This window comes from Mastomys coucha, unplaced genomic scaffold (assembly GCF_008632895.1).
Source record: "Mastomys coucha isolate ucsf_1 unplaced genomic scaffold, UCSF_Mcou_1 pScaffold12, whole genome shotgun sequence".
In the NCBI taxonomy this organism is placed as follows: domain Eukaryota; kingdom Metazoa; phylum Chordata; class Mammalia; order Rodentia; family Muridae; genus Mastomys; species Mastomys coucha.
Genome location: NW_022196894.1, coordinates 43,277,383 through 43,299,844, shown reverse-complemented (window position 1 = coordinate 43,299,844; position 22,462 = coordinate 43,277,383). Strand labels below are relative to the sequence as shown.

The following is a 22,462-nucleotide window of genomic DNA, read 5'->3' as shown; positions in this document are numbered from 1 at the left end:
TTGCTAGTTTGGGTTTTCATGTGTTTTATTTAATCCTTCCCTGAAGGCAAGGATCAAACTACCTATGGAAACTAAAATGTTTGTGGTGCCTTATAACTGTCAGATGACCGCGTGTTCTCATTGTACTCAACGCTGTGAGTCAGGTAACGTTTACTCGTGTTGTAGAGATGAAAATGGTGAGGTGCAGAAAAGTCAGAGACTGTGAGAAGACCAGTCTTACAATCAGGCCAGGTAAACCGTGAGCACAGAACTGGCTGATGATCACAGGGTTTCTCTGACAACAAACTTGCCTCAGGCCTCTAAGAGGCTCCAGATGCTTCTGCAGGCCACACCCACCATAACGAAGCCACACCTCCTAATTCCTCTTCTGTAGTCTCACTCCTTGAGGACCAACATTCAAATATATGAGCCTATGGGAGCCATTCTTATTTCAAGCCCCAATACTCTTCATAATCTAGCTCCTCACACTATGGGTGTATTTTATTTGTTGATGACTTTAAAAAGTACATGATCACTTAACATGTATTCATTTGCTACTGGTTCCTTGATATATTGGATTTATTCATATTTTTTAGAGAAATCATCGTTCATTAAATTTCATTTTGAATGAATTTCTTCGTGTAATAGTATAATTTATTTATGCAATATGTTGTTTTAATATACTTTATTAATTATTTGAGATTTTCATAGGATGTACTTTGATCATATATACTCCGTACCCCTCAATCTACTCTCAGATCCACCCTCACCTCCATGCTAAATTTATGGCTTTTTAAAAAAATAATCTACCTACTCTAATGTGTCCTGCCATTATACTCATAAGTGTGGGCCTAGCCACTGCACTGTGTCATAAAATATATTCTTAATTTGCAATTCAGTTTTCTTCATGACAAATAATGCTCCTACGGACCTTTTTATTCATGCTTTTGGAGAACACATGCATGTACTTCTATTAAGTTTATGTTATGAGTATATTCACTGCTTGTAGATAATGATTATACTCAGTGATAAAATAGCATTAACAGTTTCTACTGAGTACAACAGAATTTACACTCCCTTCAGCAGTATGTGTGTGAGGTATATTGTTTCTGCACATTTTCTTTTCTTTTTTTTTTTTAGTTTTTTTTAAGGATTTCTCTGTGTAGCACTGGTTGTCCTGGAACTCATTCTGTAGGCCAGGCTGGCTTCGAACTTAGAAATCCACCTGTCTCTTCCTCCCAAGTGCTGGGATTAAAGGCAGGTGCCACCACTGCCCATCTGCACATTTTCAAATGGCATTGGATGCCTTTCATTTCAGATATTTGGTGCATATGTAGTGCTCAGGTTAACCTGTATTTCCTTGATGAACAAGTAAAGTGACCTTAAGTACACAAAAAATCGAGGAATAATACCTACTTTAGGATACATATATACACATATTCATTAAAAATATATTGGACCTTGATTTACATATATATGATTGTATATGCAATAATAAATTTATATATGCATATATGTAGTACCTTGTGTTAGTTAATGTATAATTCTTAATTTTTACCTTTATTAAGTATTTATTAGGCAATATGTGCCAAAAACCATTTTACAAGGTAAATATTCAATGTTAAAAAACATACTATAGCTCTCTCTTTTCTGTCTTATCTGTCTCTGTCTCTTTCTCTATGTCTCTGTCTGTCTCTGTGTCTCTCTGTGGGTCTCTGTCTCTCTCTCTGTGTGGGTCTCTTTCACTCTCCTCTCTCTTTCTTATCAGGGTCCAATGCAGGACTTTGAATGTGCCAGGTAACTGATAACATACATAGGATATCTAACATTTTTCTTTTTGTGAGACACTGTCAACTATGTATCATAGGTTGGCCTTGAATGCATAATCTTACTTCCTCAGACTGGACTGTGTCATTACACATGCCTCATTTTTTACTGAGCATAAGAAGCAACTAAAATGGTAATCATAAGACAGAAAGACAAGTGTTATTAGAATACTCCACAGAAGTATGGGAAGAAGTATGGGAAGAAGAAGTATCTCTTAACAATGGATCTCATTTTCAGGGTCCTCACAGATGATAAGGCATAGCACCAATGAGACAGCCATCCTGGGAGGAAACGTGACCCTCTTCTGCAACTTCACAAGCCTGGCAAATGTTGAGCAAATCACCTGGCAGAAAATCCGAGGCTCTCTGCCTCAAAATATTTGCACTTACAGTCATAAATATGGAGAAAAGATTCTCCCACCATATGTAATGAGGCTGCAGTGCAAGATCCTGGAACCCAGTGCCTCCTTCATGACTATCCAAGGAGTGACATTTGAAGATGAAGCCTGCTACAAGTGTCTGTTTAACATTTTCCCACAAGGCAGCCACGGAGGACAAACCTGCCTTAACATTTTAAGTATATAACCCCTTCCTCAAGGGTCCCATTATGGGGGTATACATCACAGAGTTATAGTTTTTAAGAACATTGTCTTGAAAATGGAAGATAATGAAAAGCTGATGTGATGGGTTAAAGTTACTTAGACAGGAGAAAAGTCATGGAGGCCAGGGGAGATTTTGTGCTCAGGTGGGAACTTTTCCCTCTGCACATCATTTCTTTACATTGTGCTGCACTAGCTTCCATTAAGTGGAGAAAACCCAGAAAAGTATCAGAATATTGCTACTAAGATAAGATGAATATATGAGAAAAGAGCCATCAGAGAAAAACAAGAAGACATGAAGCTAAGGGAATTTGTATTGCTCAGTTTTCAAATGAGCAAAATGTCACATTACTCATAAGAACACCAGAGTTCCTTATTATGTTGTTGAAAGATGATTATTGATATTCTGTATATATTAATTAATGCTAGAAATTAATATGACAGCAATTATTTCTTAACTAGCTGGTTCCTCCAAATAACCACACAGAGAGCTTTTAATACTTCAAAACAAAGACCTTAGCTAGGCAGTCTCTCAGCTGGGCAGACTCTCAACTAGGTCATCTAAGTTAACTCAACCACCTTACCCCAACCAGCCATGTGGCTTCCACCCAGGCCAGTAGTCACACCTGTCTCCTCTCATCTCTTGGAGAAAGCCCTTCCTCTTTTTTATCTAGAGTTCCTTTCTCCCTCCCAGGAAGTCTCACCTTCCACTTCCTGCCTAGATAATTGGCCGTTAGATTTTTATTAAAGCCAATCAGAGAATGCCTTAGGTAGGTGAGGAAGGACAGAGACACAACTTCACTTAGTGTACCCCAACATGTCTCTATGAGTGTGAAGTGCTGGAATGTATATAATATAATTTATAGATGCATGGAAATCAAAACAGCAGTCAGTGGACAGAGGAAAAGGTATTTATTGGAAGTTTTGTGACATCTGTCAGGATGTATCAGATAGGGATGTATTTTCAGCATTTATGCGTCATATAGAAATTGGGGGACATGCTACCCTCTCACAGCAGAGAATTTGGTATGACTCGCTTTTGTAGTAATTTTGTTTCCCTCTCGTTGCCTCAGCTGTATCTGAACTAGTAATGGAACTCCAGTCTGCTCCTGGCTCTGAAGATCTTCATAACCTTCACTGTTCAGCCATGGGAAAGCCTGCCCCTGGAATCTCCATTTACCCTTCACAAGTCTCGGTGCAGCCACCACAAGAGTACTTTGCTCAGAATGCCAATGCCACAGTGACTGTCACTAAAATCTACAGCATCTCTTTGAAAACTGCGTGGTCCCTGGGTCTCCAGAACCTGGTTGTGTCCATGACTCACCCTGTAAGAAACGAAGAGAAGATAGTCCATCTGCCAGTCAATGAAGGAGGTAAGTAAATGTGACAGTGAAGTTAAAGGGGGGGGGGCAGCTGGTGCTGGGAAAACAATTTAGTCTGTGAAATGCTTTCCATGAAGAGCACTGAGCCCAAGTTTGATACCCAGCACTCACATGAAAAGCCAGACATGGGGGTGTGCTCATAATCCCAACACGGCAAGAATAGACAAAGTTGGAGAGCACATTGTTGATCTCTAGCATCCACAGCACATACATTTATAAGAGGGAGGGAGGGAGGGAGCATGCTGTTCTTTGTAGACAGTTCTTATTTTTTGTTATCCATAATTTTCTGTTGAATCTTTTTTAATCTTACACAGAGAATTCTCTTTAGGTTTTTCTTTAGTTTAGGGTGGAAGCTAACTGTATTTATTTATTTATTTATTTATCTATCTATCCATTCATTCTTTTTCATGCACTATATTATTTATTTATTTACATCATATACTATCTTTATTATTTATTTATTTATTTATTTATTTTAGCTTTTTATTGATTGTCTGTGAGTGTCTCATCATGCACCCCAGTCCTACTCATGGCCCCATTCTTTATATCCTCCCTCTGCCCTTGTAACCTGCCTCCCAAAAGAAAAGTACATTAGATAGAATAAAAAAAGAAAGAAACAAAGAAACAAAGAACAAAAGACAACTTGTCATGGTAGCCGTAGAATGTCAGTGTGTCACACACTCTACCCTTTTGTCCATACATCTTTATTTGCAAATGTTCATGGCAATGAGTCAATGGTCTGGTTTGAGGCCTCAGGCTTCTGCTACAATAATAATACTGTATCCTCACTGGGACTCCTCTTAGAGTTGTTACCCTGTGTCATGGAGATCCTGCAGCTTTAGATATGCAGGACTGGCCCTTTCATGTTGTTTGAGCACTTCATAGATGGGGTAGATGTTGGGGTGAGACAATGCAAAACCCTGGTTCTCTCACCAGCTGTCTTGTGCCTGCACCACCAGGGTGATCTCTCAAGCACTGCCACAGTTAGATTACCCAATGCTGCAGCCAGCAAGGTGCAGGGTCAATTCTCCTATACTCTTGCCCTCTGGGCCAGCTTACCCATGCCCCAGCCCCAACCAGGGTCAGCTGGACTGTGCTGCCCAGGTAAGGTACAGGGCCTGCTCTCTGGAGTGCTGCAGCCAGTAAAGCGCAAGGACAGATCTCCAGCTCTCATGACCTCAGGGGTGGGTGAAGCGGGCAAGGCATCTCTCCCTCACATTGCATCAAGGTAGATGGCGGTACCCACGCTCACATCCTCATCCATTCCCCTGCCACCAGCGTCAGCTCTATTGTGCTGCCCGGGCAAGTGTTGAGCCAGTTCTCCTGAAGGTGTGACCAAGGAGGGGCAGGGCCAGCTCAGCACGATGCCTCAGGTGGCAGTCCAGACCAGGGATATCACCGTGGCCCTCAGTGCTAACACAGGCCTGGGACATCAACACAGCCCCCAGTTACCATACGACCTGACAGAGGCAGACATGGTTCTCGAAGCAGCTTGTGCTCAGGCTGCAAAGATCTGCAGGCCAGTCAGATCAGCATGTCTCACTTACCCTCTAAGGCAGCATGGCTCTCAGACATCCACATGGTCTCTGGTGGCAGACAGACCAGACTACAAAAACCCACTTGGCTTTGGTGCTAACTTGGCATTCTACCTTGGCGGCAGCCTGGGCCAGAACCTCATCATGGCCCTGTCTTTGCCCAGGCTCCTCACATCTCCCTGTTCCTCACTGCTCCTGAGTCTTCAGTTCCACCTTCCTTTACAGTGTACACACTTTGTCTCCCGTCCCTCCACTGAGTAGTCCATCTTTGCCATCTCTCCATCATATATTTGCTTATCACTGTGGTGCCCTTGGTGCTTGGGTGGTTTGTCTTTTTCAGGCCTCCCTGACATGACTATATTTTTAAAGGGACATTTCCATAGCACTCTAATTCGTGTTAAGTAGTTGCTTCTTTCTTTCATCAGTGTGGTGACACCATTGATTGTCCCTCATTTTAAAATTTTATTTTTAAATTAGCATATAATGTGCTAGATGGTATAATGACAGTTTTGAACAAAATGACATTTTATCTTATCGTTTCCTTTCCCTCCATTTCACCCACACCCTTGCCACCCAGCCATAGAGCATACTCATCCCCAGTTCATTTTCCCCTTCCATAACTTAACTGTCCCTGGGTTCATACTTCCTGCCACGAGGGTTCTCTCTATCTCCTTCCCAGGTTTTTAGACATTAACCACAGTTGGTCTTGTTTATGTAGACACACAGGCAGACAGACAGACAGACACACACACACACACACACACACACACATGCTAGAATCCACATATGCAGCAGAACATTATGGGTTTTGTAATTATGAGTTTGTTCTCACTTTGCTTAATATTCATGCTTTCCAAATCCATTCTTTTTTTTCTATAAATTTCATGATTTTATTTTTTTCAACTGAATAATATTATATTGTGGGTATACGTCACATTTTTATTATTAATTCATCTGTTGGTGGGCATCTAGGCTGTGAATATAGCAGCAGTAAGCATGGGTGTACAAGTACCTCTATAGTCAAATCTAAGGTCCTTAGGGTATGTGCCTGGGAGTGTACAGCTGAAGCATTGTGTAATTTTTGTTTTAATGCCTTGCAGAGCCACCAAACCAATTTCCAGAGTATGTGTATTAATTTGCATCACCACTAGCAGTGAGTAAACATTCCTCCCCCCACTACATCCTCTTGACCATCTGTTGTCAGTTTCTTTCTTAATAGTCCTCTGATTGAGATGATGTGGTATTTCAAAGTAACTTTAATTCACATTTCCCAGAATATTGGGAACATTAAGTACTCTTAAAAAATACTTACTGGAGGGCTGGAAAGATGGCTCACTAATTAAAAAGCATTGGCTGCTCTTCAGATGATGAGATTGGATCCCTAGCACTTACATAGTAGCTGAAAACCCTGCAATCCCAATTCTAGCAGATCTAGCCTTTTCTCTAACCAATTGTTATAACTCTCCTTTTATAAGAGTTGTTGTGGTCATGGTATCTCTTTACAGCAATGGACCAGTGACTAAGACAATTATAAATAATATAAATTTAATTGAATTAAAGTTCTAGTAAAAAGATAGGAAATCAAGAACTGGGGACTTACATGTAGCACAGAGTTGGTCAGTAATTGGAAGGCTTTGCATGGTAAGATGTACCATTAGAACAGAAGGGAGCAGAAAATCCCCAGTGCCAGCAATGTCGTCACAATGACTCCTTCCCATTATGATGACCTCCAGCTACTCACAAGGGACTGCCACCATGACCTAAGCATGTCTTGTAGGTTATACCTTTTGATATTGTTGCACTGGCAATTAAATTTTCTCTTTTCAAATTTAAATTTTAAGTTATCATAAAAAGTACTAGACTTCATTAGCATTTTCATTTATGTGTGTGTGTGTGTGTGTGTGTGTGTGTGGTGTGTGTGTGTGTGTGTGTGTGGTGTGTGTGTGTGTGTGTGTGTGTGTGTGTGTGTGTGTGTGATGTGTGTGTGTGTGTGGTGTATCATTATACTTTATTCTCATTTGTCTCCCTCTTTCGCTGGCCTATCCCTCTTGTCTCTGTATTTGCTTTTCACTAATTCCATTACTATGTTCCCTAATGTCCAGCTCATTTATATTCCACTCAAGGTCTTAGGGTTTTCTACACTTATATTTTGAAGTGAAAAGGAGTGGGGACTGAAGCCAGAGGGTGTGAGCATGCTAGGCAAGTGCTGAAACACTAAGATGGGCACATCCCCAGAGTCTGTTTTTCTTTCTTCCTTCCTTCCTCCCTTTTCTTTCTTTGTTCCTTTTTCCTTTCCTTTTCTCTTCTTTTATTTCTTTTTTTGATGTTATTAAGTTGTCCAGGTTGTCCTTGAACTCACTCAGCTCACTCTATAGCCCAGACTGGATTTAAATTTTCAGTCTTTTTGTCTCAGCCTCTTAAGTAGCTTATATGACAGTCCTATTCCACTGATCCACCATTTCTAAACATCTTCTATCTGAAGGTTACAATTTTTCATTTCTATTGGAGGAACAATGACTATTATCTCTTCAAAAGACGATAGTATCCAATCTTCTTATAGTCCTCTTCACCTCTGGAATACCACATTGAATTTTATTATCTAACTAATATTAAAATCATTAAATTACATATATCAGAAACTCTACATTCACATTTTTGGGTGCCTTTCTTTGTTCCATTACTTATAAGAGTCTACATACATTGATTGTTTTTGTACATTAGACCTCATCCATGAGAAACTGCAAACATAAATGAGTCTTCAAGTTTGGTAACAACCTTATTTAAATGTCACTTATACAGTGTAAATCTAACTCATTGCAAATATATACTTGCATTATTCTTACATTATAGTCATCAGTAAATCTACCATAGAATATCTTTATGAATTTTTACCAAAAAGACACATAGTCCCTTTTTTCCATTGGCACTTGGTATTTATTAAGATGCAACTTACCCTACTAAAGTATATGATTTAAAGTTTGCTGGTATTTTCTAAGTACTTTGCAAAAGTTGCTGATGTCTACTTATAGAACATTTCTACCATTATCTGAAGAAATCAAACATCTTCTACCCATAGCAAAATTTTCAATGCCTGGAAATGAGTAACCTTCTCATTCTCTGGTGTTCAATAACTTGCTAATAAAAACTTTTAAGTACTTTTTAGTATTTAAAAATTAAATTTTAGTCCTTCTGGTCTGGGCAGGTGCCCTGAGCTGACCTTGGGCACAAGCTCTACACCCAATACCACAACACACAGAGGAAGCTGAACCTCCAGGAGCTCTAACATACCCAGGATCATAGGTGATGAGGCCACAACACCTGCACCAAACCAAGAGTAACTGGGACCCCCCAGGGATCTAGGGACTCAGGAACCCCCGCCCAGCCAGCGACATGGGTTCTTTCCTATCAGAGTTGGTGCCCTGAATAGGCCTTGGGAGCTAGCTCTGCACCCAATCTCGGGATCTTAGGATTATAGGATCACAGGATCTCAGAAGCTTGGTCACACCAGGATTTTAGGATTCCAGAGGCAGCTTGACTCTCAGGAGCTCTTACACCCTGGATCTCAGAATTACAGGATCACAGAGACAGCTGAACTCTGAAGAGTTTTGGCACAACCAAGATAACAGGAAGGACAGGCTCCAGTCAGAGACAGTGAGTACATGTAGCACTAGAGATAACCAGATGGCAAGAGGCAAGTGCAAGAACATAAGCAACAGAAACCAAGGTTACTTGGCATCATCAGAACCCAGTTCTCCCATCATAGCAACTCCTGGATACATCATCACACCAGAAAAGCAAAGATTTAGATCTAAAATCACTTCTCATGATGATGATAGTGGACTTTAAGAAGGACATAAATAACTCCCTTTTAAAAATACAGGAGAACACAGGTAAACAGGTAGAAGCCCTTAAAGAAGAAACACAAAATGATGAAATCATGAAATTATTAGGCAAATGGGTGGAACTTCAAAATATCATTCTGAGTAAAGTAACCCAGTCACAAAAGAACACACATGATATGCTCTCACTGATAAGTTGATATTATCTCAAAAGCTCAGAATACCCAAGATTCAATTCACAGACTACATGAAGCTCAAGAAGAAGGAAGACCAAAGTGTGAGTCCTTATGTCCCTCTTATAAGAGGTAACAAAATACAGGAGCAAATAGGGAGACAAATTTGGGAGCAGAGACTGAAGGAAAGGCCATCTAGAGACTGCCCCACCTGGGGATCTGTTCCATATACAGTCACCAAACACTATTGTTGATGCCAAGAAGTGCATGCTGACAGGAGCCTGATATAGTTGTTTCATGAGAGGCTCCTAGAGGTGGATGCTCACAGTCAATCATTAAACTGATCACTCCTCCCCCAATGAAGGAGTTAGAGAAAGGACTGGAAGAGCTGTAAGGGTTTGCAACACCATAGGAAGAACAATATTATCAACTAACCCGAGCTCCCAGGGACTAAATCACCAACCAAGGAGTATACATGGAGGGACCCATGGCTCCAGCCTTATATGTAGCAGAGGGTGACCTTGTCTGGCATCAATGGGAAAAGAGGCCCTTGGTCCTGTGAAGGCTCGATGTCCCAGTGTAGGGGAATGCCAGAGAGGGGAGACAGGAGTGGGTAGGTGACTGTGGATACACCCTCATAGAAGCAGGGGGAGGGGGATGGGATAGGAGAGTTCTGGGGGAAAAAATGAGAAAGGAGCTAACATTTGAAATGTAAATAAATAAAATATCCAATAAAAAATTAAATTTGAAAAGAGAAAATTTAATTGCCATTGCAACAATATTGAAAGGTACAACCTACAAGCCATGCTTAGATCATGATGTCAGTCCCTTGTGTGTAAGGTCACCATAATGTGAAGGAGTCATTGTGACAGCATTTATCTATTGTGGTTACTTCATAAAAATGCAATAATAGTATATGTTGCTAATTTGCATGTGACTTCTTTCATGTATCAGAATACTCAGGGTTCATCCATGAGGTGACATGTATCAATACTTCAATTTTCAATTTTTATATAAGTAAAAAATATTCTACAGTATAACCATACCATACTTTATTTATCTATGCTTCAATTGGTATATGTTTGGATTATTTTGTATTTTTTACTTTTGTGTAAAATTCCTCTTGAGCATTTGTGCACAAGGTTTTACATAAACATATAGTTTCAGTTCCCTGGTAGTAATACACACAGAAGTGGATTTCATGAGAGTGAATTGTATACATGAACTTTTGTAGTGAATGGCTTTATAATATCTTCCTCCCAAGTATATTTGCTGCAACTCTGTCTAAGTGTTCATGGTAGACAGTTTCCTTACTCCAGGTAAAACTAGATAGGAAAGGGCTGGGCTATGCCTTAGTGGTGCACTATGTGCCACTGAGTGGTTGCTGGGGGCAAGGTTCTAGGTTTGATCTCTAGCACTGGAAAAAAGTGTAAAGAATATAAATCATTTAACATATGTCTCTGTCTTAGAAAAGCCAGGGCTCTTTCTGCTTAACTCTTGGGATGTAACTATGGAGATTTAAGCCTGAGGTAGATATCAGAAGCTCTTTGCACTGGCAAATATTTACCTCTAACGTTTATCGTTCAATTTTATTGCTGACATTTCTGCTCAGCTTTCAGCAGCTCAGTTTTAAATTTGAATTTAATAATTCGTACTTTCGTTAGATGAAATATGTTTCTAAATGTCAAGCTTGTCACCTGGATGATTCCTCCTACTAGATCTAGGTCCTATGAACTCTTTATGATTTGGTAAATCTTTGATATTTTAAAAAAGATGTCAAAATAATTTATTCACATTTTCTTAATAGTCAAAAATGGATGGAGATCCTGGCTTACTTACTGTTTTCCATCTCTTCCCCTTGACAAGTGGTAGAAATGTTATTCTGAGTCTAACTTTGGCTTTACTTTCATAATCACTTCATGCTAGTGTAAATGCTATGAACATAATATGGATATTTAGTTGAGATAATTGTCTTAGGCACAATTTTATTGCTGTGAAGAAACACTATGACCACAGCAAGTCTTATACATGAAAGCATTTAACTGGGACTTGCTTACAGTTGCAGAGATTTAGTTCATTACCATCATGGTTAAGAACATGGAGGCATAGAGGCAAACTTGGTTTTGGAAAAGTGGCTGAGAGTTCTTCATTAAGATCAACAGGCAGCAGGAAGAGAGAAACACCGGGCCTGATTTGAGCACTTGAAACCTAAAAGCACAACCAACCCCTGTGGGATTTTGCCAAGTGAGGCCACACTCACTCCAAAAGGATACATCTCTTAGTTCTTGTTAAATAGTATTACTTTTTGATGACTAATTATGCAAACATATTGCCCTATACATACTGTGCTGGATAGTATTATGTCAACTTGGCACAAGCTAATATCATGTGGGAGGAGGTAACCTCATGGAAGGAAAGGCCTATATAACAGGCTGTAGACAAGCCTTTGTGGCATTTTAATAATTAATGATGGGTGGAGTTGGGCCCAGCCCATGTGGGTAAGGCCATTAATGCTCTAGTGGTGCTTGGTTATAAGATAAAGCAGGCTTAGCTGGTCATGTACCACACACCAGTAAGTGGCACTCCTCCATAGCTTCTCCATCAGCTCCTGCCTCCAGTTTCCTGCCCCATTTGAATTCCTGTCCTGACTTTATTTGATAATGAATAGTGAAATGGAACCTATCTAACTTACTTTTTGATCATCGTGTTTCATTGGAGCAATAATAATCCTAACTAGGGCAGGTTTATGTCAGGATATTAGGGTACTGTGGAGATAGACCTGGCCATGTTGTTTTTCTGGAGGATTATAGAAGCACTTTGAAACTTTAGGCTAACAAAGCCGTTGAGAAGTGAGGGGTTGGTGGGATATTTTGTAGGAGCTTGAAAGATCAGAATGTTGAGAGCAGTGCAGAAAATGAAGACTGTGGCTTGTGAAGTTTCAAAGGAAACATTAACGTTTACATCGGGGCCATTTGCTATTTTGAGTTGAGACTCTGTGGTTCTGGTTAGCTGGGACTGACAAATCAGCTGTGATTAACAAAACGTCAGAACCAATAAAATAAAATCTTTGCATTACTGGGACAATAGATACTGGTCAGATGGAGTGAAGAAATTAGTGGTGATTAAGAAGAGACCAGCATCACTGAGTTAAAACCTTCTGGAAGATGTTTCCTCAGATTCTATACAAAGAAGCTGTCTTACAGACATGGCCAAGGTTGCACCCTGCACAAACAATCAAATGTGGCAATGTGAGTCTTCCAGATGGTACTGGTTTTGAAGGCATGAAAGGTCATGGAGAGCAACTGAAGAATGGCACTGCGTGGCAGGGTGCTGCTATTGGTGAAAGTGTACTCCAAATAAGACAAGGGACCCCAGCATTTGGAGATGTCAGCATCATAGGATGACCATCAAGAACAGGAAGAGCAGAAGCATGGAGCCAGCGAGAGCCTAGAAGACAAGCCACATGTGGTGTAGATGGCAGAGGCAGAGAAGCAACCAACGAAACCCTTTGGAGGAGCACAGATTGTGAGTAAATCCCAGTCATTGGATGCTGAGTATTTTACACTTTGAAATTTGTTTTTACTTTGATTTGATTGTGACCGTGCCTTCATTTTTTTTTTCTTAAAATATGAAAGTACCAGATGCCATCTGTCCATGGGTTCTGGCTCTCCACACCTAGCCCACATCTTTTTGCCGCAGAACCTGGCCTGACGGGCAGAACTTTGCACAGGTATTGTGGAGTCAAGCTTTTGGGGCCTTCTCCTCCTGCCCTCAACAGCTACCATTCCCATTTCTCTGTCTCAGGGGAGAAAGGTTTCCTAGCCTCCTGACTTCTGAACTCCACTGGGGAGCCCTGGAGACAGAGCAGAGGTCAGGAGGAGAGCATGCAGCATGTACCTGCTCTATGAGAAGTGGCAGAATCCCCATCACACAAGCCCCCCCCCACCTCCTGCTAGCTTCTTGCTACCAAAGCATAGTGATGGTTAATACTGATATCTTTGTGACAAAACCTTGCTTCACTAGGTAGACATATAGATGAGGGTGTTTCTGGATTAAGTTGAGGAGGGAAGACCTACCCCAAAAGCAGCACCATCCCAGGGCTGGGGTCCAGGACGAAATAAAATTGAGAAAGTGAGCTGAAAGAAATATGAAACTACTAAATATATTTTTGCTTTTTAAGAGCCCATAGTTTTGTTTTCCCCTTGAGCACTGGACTATTTGTACATTACATTTCCTGGTGCGTCTTCTCTACTCAAACTGTGCATTGTGTATTTTTCCTTGCTCAGTTTGATCCTTTTCATTAGAGATCTGCATAAAGAGTGATTACTAATAAGCGCATCACAGAGTCAATACTAGGCGCTCTTGAAATCTCCTCTTCCAATCCATTAATTCAAAAACTCTTCAATTTAGCCTCAGGCAGATTTTAAGGATAACGGCAAAAAGCAGCCATATTCTTTTCCAAAATATCACAATAATCATCTCTAGGCCTCTTCCTAATATTCTTCTCTTCTGAAACTTTTTGAGCTGTGCCTCTGCATTCCACATTGCCTCAGCATCACTGTCTTCCATGATCCTCCTAAGCCTATCTTCAAGCATCCAAGTGATTTTCTGGACTAAGTCCCAAGATCTACCCTATTCTTTTGAGAGGCAGCATAGTCTGACCTATCACAACAGTACCCTGCTCCCTAGTACCCGCTTCTGTCTCAACCACTGTTCTATGATTGTGAAGAGACACAATGACTATGGAAACCCATAAAAGAAAGCATTTAATAGGGACCTGTTTCAGAGGTGAGGTTCATTACATGGCAGGGAGCATGATGGTATGTGGACACATATGTTGCTGGAGAAGTGGCTAAGAGTTTTACATCTAGACCTGAAGAAAGCAATAAGAGAGGGACACTGAGACTGGTTTGAGCTAGCCCACCCTAATGACACACTTCTTCAAACCACACTACACTTCCTCCAACAAGGGTACAACTCCTATTTCTTCTTAAGCCAAACCACTGCTTGTTGACTAAACATTTGGATATATGAGCCTCTGGGAACCATTTGTATTCAAACCACAACAGTAAGGGACACATACTTGCATCTTACACACATAACATTCAAATATTATACAATAATCTCTCCAAGGGATTTATACATTAACGACCAGCCTATTCATTTCATATTTCACTGTCAATAGAATAATTTGTTTTCTATCAATATTACCATTGCCTTCAATCTACTTTTAATGTATTTCAAGCATCTCAAGTCTTCATTGTGTTAGTTTGTTCCTTGTGTGCACTAACCAACAATGTACCATTAATGCAAATGGCATTGTTCCCATAGTTAATCCACATACAATTCTGAAGTCATTTATTAGGAGCTCTTTTATGAACATGGCTGTACCTATTAACATGCTTGATTACATAATGTACTGATAAATATTATTACCAGTAATAATAATGTAATAATATTTAAAATAATATAAAATTAGAATAACATTTGAATACATTTAGAACATCCTAGTGAAATGAAATTTCCAATCACAAAATTTTTACCAAGTAAAAGGTTTTCCTGAACTTTTAAAAAGCCAAAGGTATTAACCCATTCCTCTCTCAGCATGATCATGTAAGATTCTCAACTTTATACTTTCTAAACTGGAAAAGAGTTTTTACTTTGTTTAATTCCCTTCCAATTTTTTTAATTTTAATCTAAGGCAATATATAGTGCCTCATATAATGACTACCTAAGATTTCAGCAACAAGCAAAACAGCCTTGATTATTCTCTAGTGTCAAGAAAAAGGTACTTCTCCCTTCTTGAATAAACTGAGGAGTTAAGACCACACTGGATCTTTTACACTTTGGAGAAATCCTCTAAATTATTTTGTTCCATAGATCAGATTTTGGTAACTATCTTGCCAGGAGATATACCATTTTGATATATGAAACAATTATTTGGATTAACAAGTACCTGTTTGAAATAGAGCATTCATCTGGATTGCTATTGAACATCAAAGCTTTTATTTTAATATCAATGATTATTTTTCCATTTCTTCATATTAACTGGGAGATTGTATAAATATTTTCTTCAAGTTCTTTCATGAACTTTTTTCTTCTTCTTTCAAGAAGCAAGTCTTTTTTCTTTTTCCATTAATTAATCTATTCATTTTACAACATGATCACTACCTCCACCTCCCAAACACCACCTCACACAGTCCCTTACCCATCTCCACTCCCCTGACCCCAAGTATACCCCTCAACCCTGGCACATCAATTCTTTGCAGTTAGATGCATTCTCTCCCATTAAGTCTAGAAGAAGCAGCCTGGTTAGGGAAATGGACAGACAGGCAACAGCTTTACAGATAGTCTTCACTCCAGTTGTTGGGGGATACACATGGAGACTGAGCTCCACATCTGCTACATATGTGTGTAGGCTCTTTTGTTGGTGGCTCAGTCTCTGAGAGTCCCCCAGGTCCAGGTTAGTTGACTCCGTTGGTCTTGCTGTAGAGTTCCTATCCACCCCCTCAAGGCCCTCAATCTTTCCCCCAGCTCACCCATATGAATGCCTGAGCTGCATCCAGTGTGTTGGCTATGGGTCTCTGCATCTGTTTCAGTCAGCTACTGGGTGGAGCCTCTCAGAGGACAGTTACACTAGGCTCCTGTCTGCAAGCATAAGAGAGCATCATTAATAGTGACAGGGATTGATGCTTATCCATGGGAGGGTCCCAAATTGGGCTAGCTATTGGTTGGCCATTCTTTCAGTCTCTGCTCCACCTTTGTCCCTGCATTTCTTTTAGACAGGAAAAATTTTGGGTCTTGAGTTTTGTGGTTAGGCTGTTGTCCTTATCCTTCCACAGTGGGGGTGAAGGGAGGGCTCCTGCCTGGCTATAGGAGGTGGCCTCTTCAGGCTCCATATCCCCACTACTAGAAATCTCAGCTAAGGTACCTGCATTGACTCCTAGGAATCTTCTGCAACATCCTTAGTCATAAGGGAAATGCAAATCAAAACAACTCTGAGATTTCATCTTAAAAAGATGCCCCAGGAGCACATGTTCATAGTGGCCTCATTTGTTACAGCCAGAAGCTGGAAAGAACTTAGATGTGCCACAACAGGAAAATGGATACAGAAAATGTGGTTCATTTACACAATGGAATACTACTCAGCTATTAAGAACGAGGACATCATGAGTTTTGCAGGCAAATGGATGGAAATAGAAAATATCATCCTGAGTGAGATAACTCAGACCCAAAAGGACACACATGGTATGTACTCACTAATAAGTGAATATTAGCCAAAAAAAAGGTACAGAATACTCAAGATACAGTCCCCAGGACTCAAAAAGGTCAACAAGCTGAAGGGCCCAAATGAGGATTCCTCAGTCCCACTTTGGAAGGAGAAGAAAGCAATCACAAGTGGGGAAGGAAGGAGGGATCTGGGAGGGAAAGTGGATGGGGTGTGAGGAGGGAGAGCGGAACCTGATCTGGTATTGGGTGAGGGAAAAGGACTGAATTCTTGAGGGCCAGTAAAAAGAATTGAAACTGGCAACCTGGGGAGGTAGGAAGTTGGAGGGACCCTCCAGAATGCACCAGAGACCTGGGAGGTGAGAGACTCCCAGGACTCAAAGAGAGGGACCTTAGATGAAATGCCCAACAGTAAGGAGAGGGGACTTACAGAGCCCACCTCCAACAGGAAGACAGGCCATCAAATGAGGAAAGGGGTTGCCATCCTACAGTCAAAATTCTGACCCACAACTTTTCCTGTCTGAAAGAACTACAGGGATGGAAATGGAGAGGAACCTGAGGAAAAGAACAGTGACAGGCCTAAAATGGGATCCAGCTCAAGGGGAGGTCCCAAGGCCTGACACTATTACTGAGGCTATGGAGTGCTCATGAAAATGGACCTAGCATGACCACATTCCAGAAGATCCAACAAGCAGCTGAAGGAGTCAGATACAGATATTTGTACCCAAACAATGGACAGAAGTTGTCCTGTGGTTGAATTATGGAAAGGCTGAAAGAAGCTGAGGAGGAGAGTGTCCCTGTAGAAGGACCAGCAGTCTCAATTAATCTGAACCTCTGAGATCTATCAAACACTGGACCACAAACAGGCAGCATGCATCAGCTGATATGAGGCCTCCAACACATATACAGCAGAGGACTGCCAGGTCTGTGTTCAATCAGAGATGATGCACCTAACCCTCAAGAGACTGGAGGCCCCAGGGAGTTAGAGGTCAGGTGGGGTGGGGGGATGAGAGGCGGGGAAATCTTTGTAGAGACAGGGGCTGGGCAGGAAGTATGGGATGTGGAACAAGATGGGGTGGGGAATAAAATCTGAAGTGTAAAAAAAAAAAGACTCAAGAAACAGCACATGCTGGAAAGGATGTGGAGAAAGGGGAACACTCCTCCACCGCTGGTGGGAATGCAAACTTGTACAGCCACTCAGGTAATCATTCTGGCAGTTTTTCAGAAAAATTGGAAGTAGTTCTACCAGAAAACCCAGCTATACCCTTGGCATATACCCAAAAGATGTTCCACCATACGACAAGGGCATATGTTCCACTATATTCATAGCAGCTTAATTCATAATAGGTAGAATAACCCAGATGTCTCTCAGCTGAAGAATGGATATAGAAAATGTGGTTCATTTACACAATGGAATACTATTCAACTGTTAAAAACAAAGACATCATGAATTTTGCAGGCATATGGATAGAAATAGAAAAACCATCCTGAATAGGTAACCTAGACCCAAAAGGACATGCATAGTATATACTCATTTATTCATGGATATTAGCCATAAAGTACAGGATACCTACCATACACTCCACAGACCCAAAGAAACTAAACAAGCAGGAAGGTCCATGTGAGGATGCTTGAATCTCACTTAGAAGCAGGGATAAGATAGTCATAGGAGGTAGAGGGAGGGAGAGACCTGGCTGGGAGAGGGAATGGGGAGAGCAATGAAGAGGTTCAGGGATCATATGTGGGGAGAGACAGGAGAGAGGGCCAGAGGGCCAGGAGAATGAATCAAAATCTGCAGCTGGTGGGGTACGGGGGCATCTATAGGAGGTGTCAAAGAAGCAAGTTTTTAATTTACAAATTCTTTTTTCAACTTAAAATGAAATGTATTCACTTTGTGAATTAAGTTATATATTTGACAATTTCATGTATGTATATGATGCATTCTGATTCTTTTCTGTTCTTTTCTCCTTTCTAATGTCCCAATCCTATCATCTCACCCCCATGCCTCTTCTCTCCACGACTTGCACTCCTAGGTTCATGACTTTTGGTCTTGCCTTGTGACCCACTCAGTTTAACCAGGGCAATATCCACTGGAAACTGGGTGTCACCAGGGGATGGACACACAACTGCAGGCAAGGTTACTACTGTTCCCTGGACATATCAGTAGGAAATACTTCAGCAGTGAACAGTGTGAGAAGCGCTGAGCCCCTGCTCTACCCAGGCTTGGCAGTCATTGGGCTAAAGTTGCTGTTCTTTTAAAGACTTTTCTAAATTACTTATTTTAATGAAGTTACATCTGTTCAAGTGTGTCTGAAAATAATATCTACAAAGTCTTCAGTCATTTTCTGCTTCATTTATTGTTTTCATTTGTTGCCTTTGAAGCTCATTCATCTGTTTGTGTTACATGTTCTCTAAGTCTGTTTCCTTAAAAGTTATTGTCACAGAAGGTCATGTCAATATTCTTACTGTTGTTCATTTACCAGTTTTTATTTTAATGCTATTTTCAAATAGCCTCAAAAATTAGAGATAAGTATTTGTGTTCTGTTTGTTTCTTGGAACTGAAGTTGGCCAACTCCATTTTCTGGTCAATGTTTCCAACTCAAATGATTTGATGATATGAGTTAAATACCATAAGGATCTTCTATACATCCATTGGCTGCCTCATTATGGTCAGTTTTAATTACTTATTAAAATTCAGGTGTCAATAATCAGCAATTTATCAATGGAAAAGAAGGTTATGCCTTGTTTATTTTTATGTTAAATATTAGGTATGAGAATTTCTCATTCTGGAGAAATACCATATGTATTTTTTCTGCTTTGTTGGAATTACCTTCAGAAAAGAGTTCATATTTCTGTATAAAATTCTTCACATTCAATCTCCTCCACTTGTCTAAAATGGCTATGTAGTATCTTATTGAAAAAGAATAGTAATAACTAGATAAAACTGCATTGGTGCGGTTAGAGGTAAAGCCATAGTGCCTCCCTGAAAAGCATGCACATTCTTAATTATAACGAGAAGTAGCAACTGCCCTTTAGGATCTTACTTTTTATTCCATGGTGATGACGAAGCGTCTTACAGAGTAAGTCTGAATGTCGACTAAGCTGTAGCAAGTGAGGGAAGCTTTACAAATTTAAGGACCCAAGATAGCAGCCGCAGTGTAACCAGAGAAATAATGTGTTCTGGTTCGTGTTTTTCAGGTACCATGAATCCTTGTTTAAACTGGATGATAACTGCAACTGCATTCATCATTTTGTTTTTTATCTCATGCATCATCACTGCTGTCCTCTATATTTATTTCAAAAAGAAAAGGTAAGCTATACATAGCAACCTGATGCGACAGAGATGTTAAGTACAGTAGAGCTAGTTGGGGATTTTTTTTTTTTTTTTTAATGAATTCTAAGGGATATGGAAACATCCATTGAGAAGAGTGAAGAAAAACTTGTTTCCATGTGCTGTCTATGTGCTGGACAGTTCCTGACATTAAATCATTCAAGATTTGCCTGCTGGCAAGCATTTTATGTTATAGTGAATCGAGGGTACTCTTTTTAAAAACAAAAATGTTTATTTTTATATTATGTGTGTGTTTTACCTGTGTGTTTCTTCATGCTGCATGTGTGTTTGGTCCCTGTGGGGGCCTGAAGAGGGTGTTAAAACTCAAGTTGCAGGCAGTTGTGAAACCTCCGTATGGGTGCTGGGAACTGAACCAGGGTCCTCTGATCAAACAACATCTTGCCTTAACTGATAGGCCATTCTCTCCATTACAAGTTTTAGATTCTTTATTGAGAATAAATTTTCACAGAAGAAAGCACAAGGTCCAGGGAAATTGGTGGGAGAGAGATGTAGAGCTAGGAAGCCTGAGACAGATCCAACTGAGCCATAAGCTGAGATGGAAATCTTACCTTATAGGATTAATGTAATGTAATACACACCCATCTATCCAGCTCCCTGCTGGACTGCAATGCATGATGGGAAGATAAATGGAAATAAGATACTAGGCACTGGAAATAAAAGCTTTAGACATGATTGGTAGCATGTGATTTACTTTGCTGTCATTGTATATTCTTTAAATTAAAAAAAAAAAAAACCCTTGGTGTATTTGTTCAGCAACATCTCAGTGCAAGGAAATGTATAAACCAAAGAAGCTTGAAAATCTTATCTATAATCTAGAAGGCTGTCTCAAGGGGATGTGGGAGACATGCCTTGTAAGACAAGAATGAAGGAGCATTTTGGAGAGACTGCTGTACTAGTCAGGATGACATGAATCAAGAGGTAGAAAAGAGGAGGAGGGATTAAAGCTATACTCAGGATGGGATGTCCTGACAGACAGCTGTGGAGAAACAGTAAGAGGAAGGACTTATCTTACTCAAGGTAAGCGTTTTAACACTAAAGAAAACCTGAACAAATGTGCAAAGGAATAGAGAAATAGCAACCATTGCAGGGAGGGTTAAGAGTTCTGTTTGGAACATTGTCATTGTTAAATGTCTACTTTATACCCCAGGAACTATAGTAATTAAGTATACACATATTCAAACCTAGGATTTCTGGAGCAGATGGTGAGTTTTGTAATAAAGAAGATATGATCACCACTGAGACAGATCATAAATTATTGTTTTCACAATTTAAGGTAAAAATAATAGTCAAGTTCTACTAATTTGGTCAAACTCTCAAGGGGATTTTCTTGTATAAATCTCTCAAATTCTAACTAATAGTCTGCTCTTGCAATGTGCTGTCATGGAGGAGGTGGGGAGTGTTTGGTCCATATTCAGTTTATTCGTATATCAGTGTTGTGGTTCTGTAGGTCAGAGAACACACCCGAGCCATCATCAACACAGATGCCTAACCCACTATCAACACGGGTACCCACACAACCGTCAACAGAAACTGAGAACTTAATGAGATATCGGCGCCAGACAGAGACATAATTGTTTGTATGTGATTTTTTTTTTCTATCAGTACATGTTTAAATTTAAGAAGTTTCAAAAATTTGAACATGCATTTGCTAAGCAGCAATTATCATGTTAGAGATACATGGAGACATGAATTTGCTTCAAGTGAGGTTTTATTTATGTTAATGTCTTTTACATTTTGAAGTTAAAATTAGATTTAACAGATACATAATAATTATAGATATTTATGGTGTATCATGTATATTTTGATAGCAAGTTAAACATGTCTGTTTACTCATACATTTATGCCTAAAACTTTTCAAATCTTTCATGTAAGGTTTTAAAAATATGCAGCACATAGTCATTATCTATAATCACCCTCCTGTGCAGTAGGAACAAAAAGTCTCACTTCTAACTATAAACTTAGTTTTGACCAATTTTCTCATTTCTCCTACCCTCTACTAACCCAGTCTCTAATCAATACCATTCTACTCTCAACTCTATGACATGAATTTTTTATTGCTTATCTTGACCGGATCATTTACTACTTGTCTTTAAGTACCTGGATTTTTTTTTTTTTTTTAGCTTGGTATGGATGAACCCCAAGTTCTATCCACATTGTTACAAATGACAGAACGTCCTTTTATGGCCAAATAATATTTACATAGGTGTGTGCATCATGTTTTCTTACTCTGCTCATCAGTTCTAAACAGGTAGTTGCTTTAGTCTTCATCTGTTGTGAATAGTGCTACAAAAAATGTGGAAGTCCAGATGTCTTCTCAACATTTTGAACATACTGATTTCTTTTTCTTTAAGATATATATCCAATAATAGATAGCCTGATTATATAGTAGTTTTATTTTTATTTTTTTTTTTTGAGAATCCTTCATGGTGTTTTTAAGTAATGGCCATATTAATTTATATTTCACCTATAGTATGTGAAGATTCCCTTCTCCAAATGCATACATTAATTTTCTTCAGTGTCTTTTTTTTTTTTTTTTTTTTTTTTTTTTTT

At 39.8% G+C, this 22,462-nt stretch overlaps 1 protein-coding gene across 1 annotated transcript in view; it reads left to right on the top strand.

Moving 5' to 3' along the window:
- The window catches only part of LOC116086421 (OX-2 membrane glycoprotein-like), a 28,485-nt gene extending 6,845 nt beyond the window's left edge, over positions 1-21,640 (top strand). The window contains exons 2-5 of the mRNA XM_031364698.1: positions 2,044-2,382; positions 3,478-3,777; positions 19,759-19,870; positions 21,360-21,640. Of these exons, the coding sequence (XP_031220558.1) occupies positions 2,044-2,382; positions 3,478-3,777; positions 19,759-19,870; positions 21,360-21,483 (875 nt within the window). The 3' untranslated portion in view covers positions 21,484-21,640. The remainder of the gene's footprint in view (positions 1-2,043; positions 2,383-3,477; positions 3,778-19,758; positions 19,871-21,359) is intronic.
- The last annotated feature ends 822 nt before the right edge of the window (positions 21,641-22,462 follow it).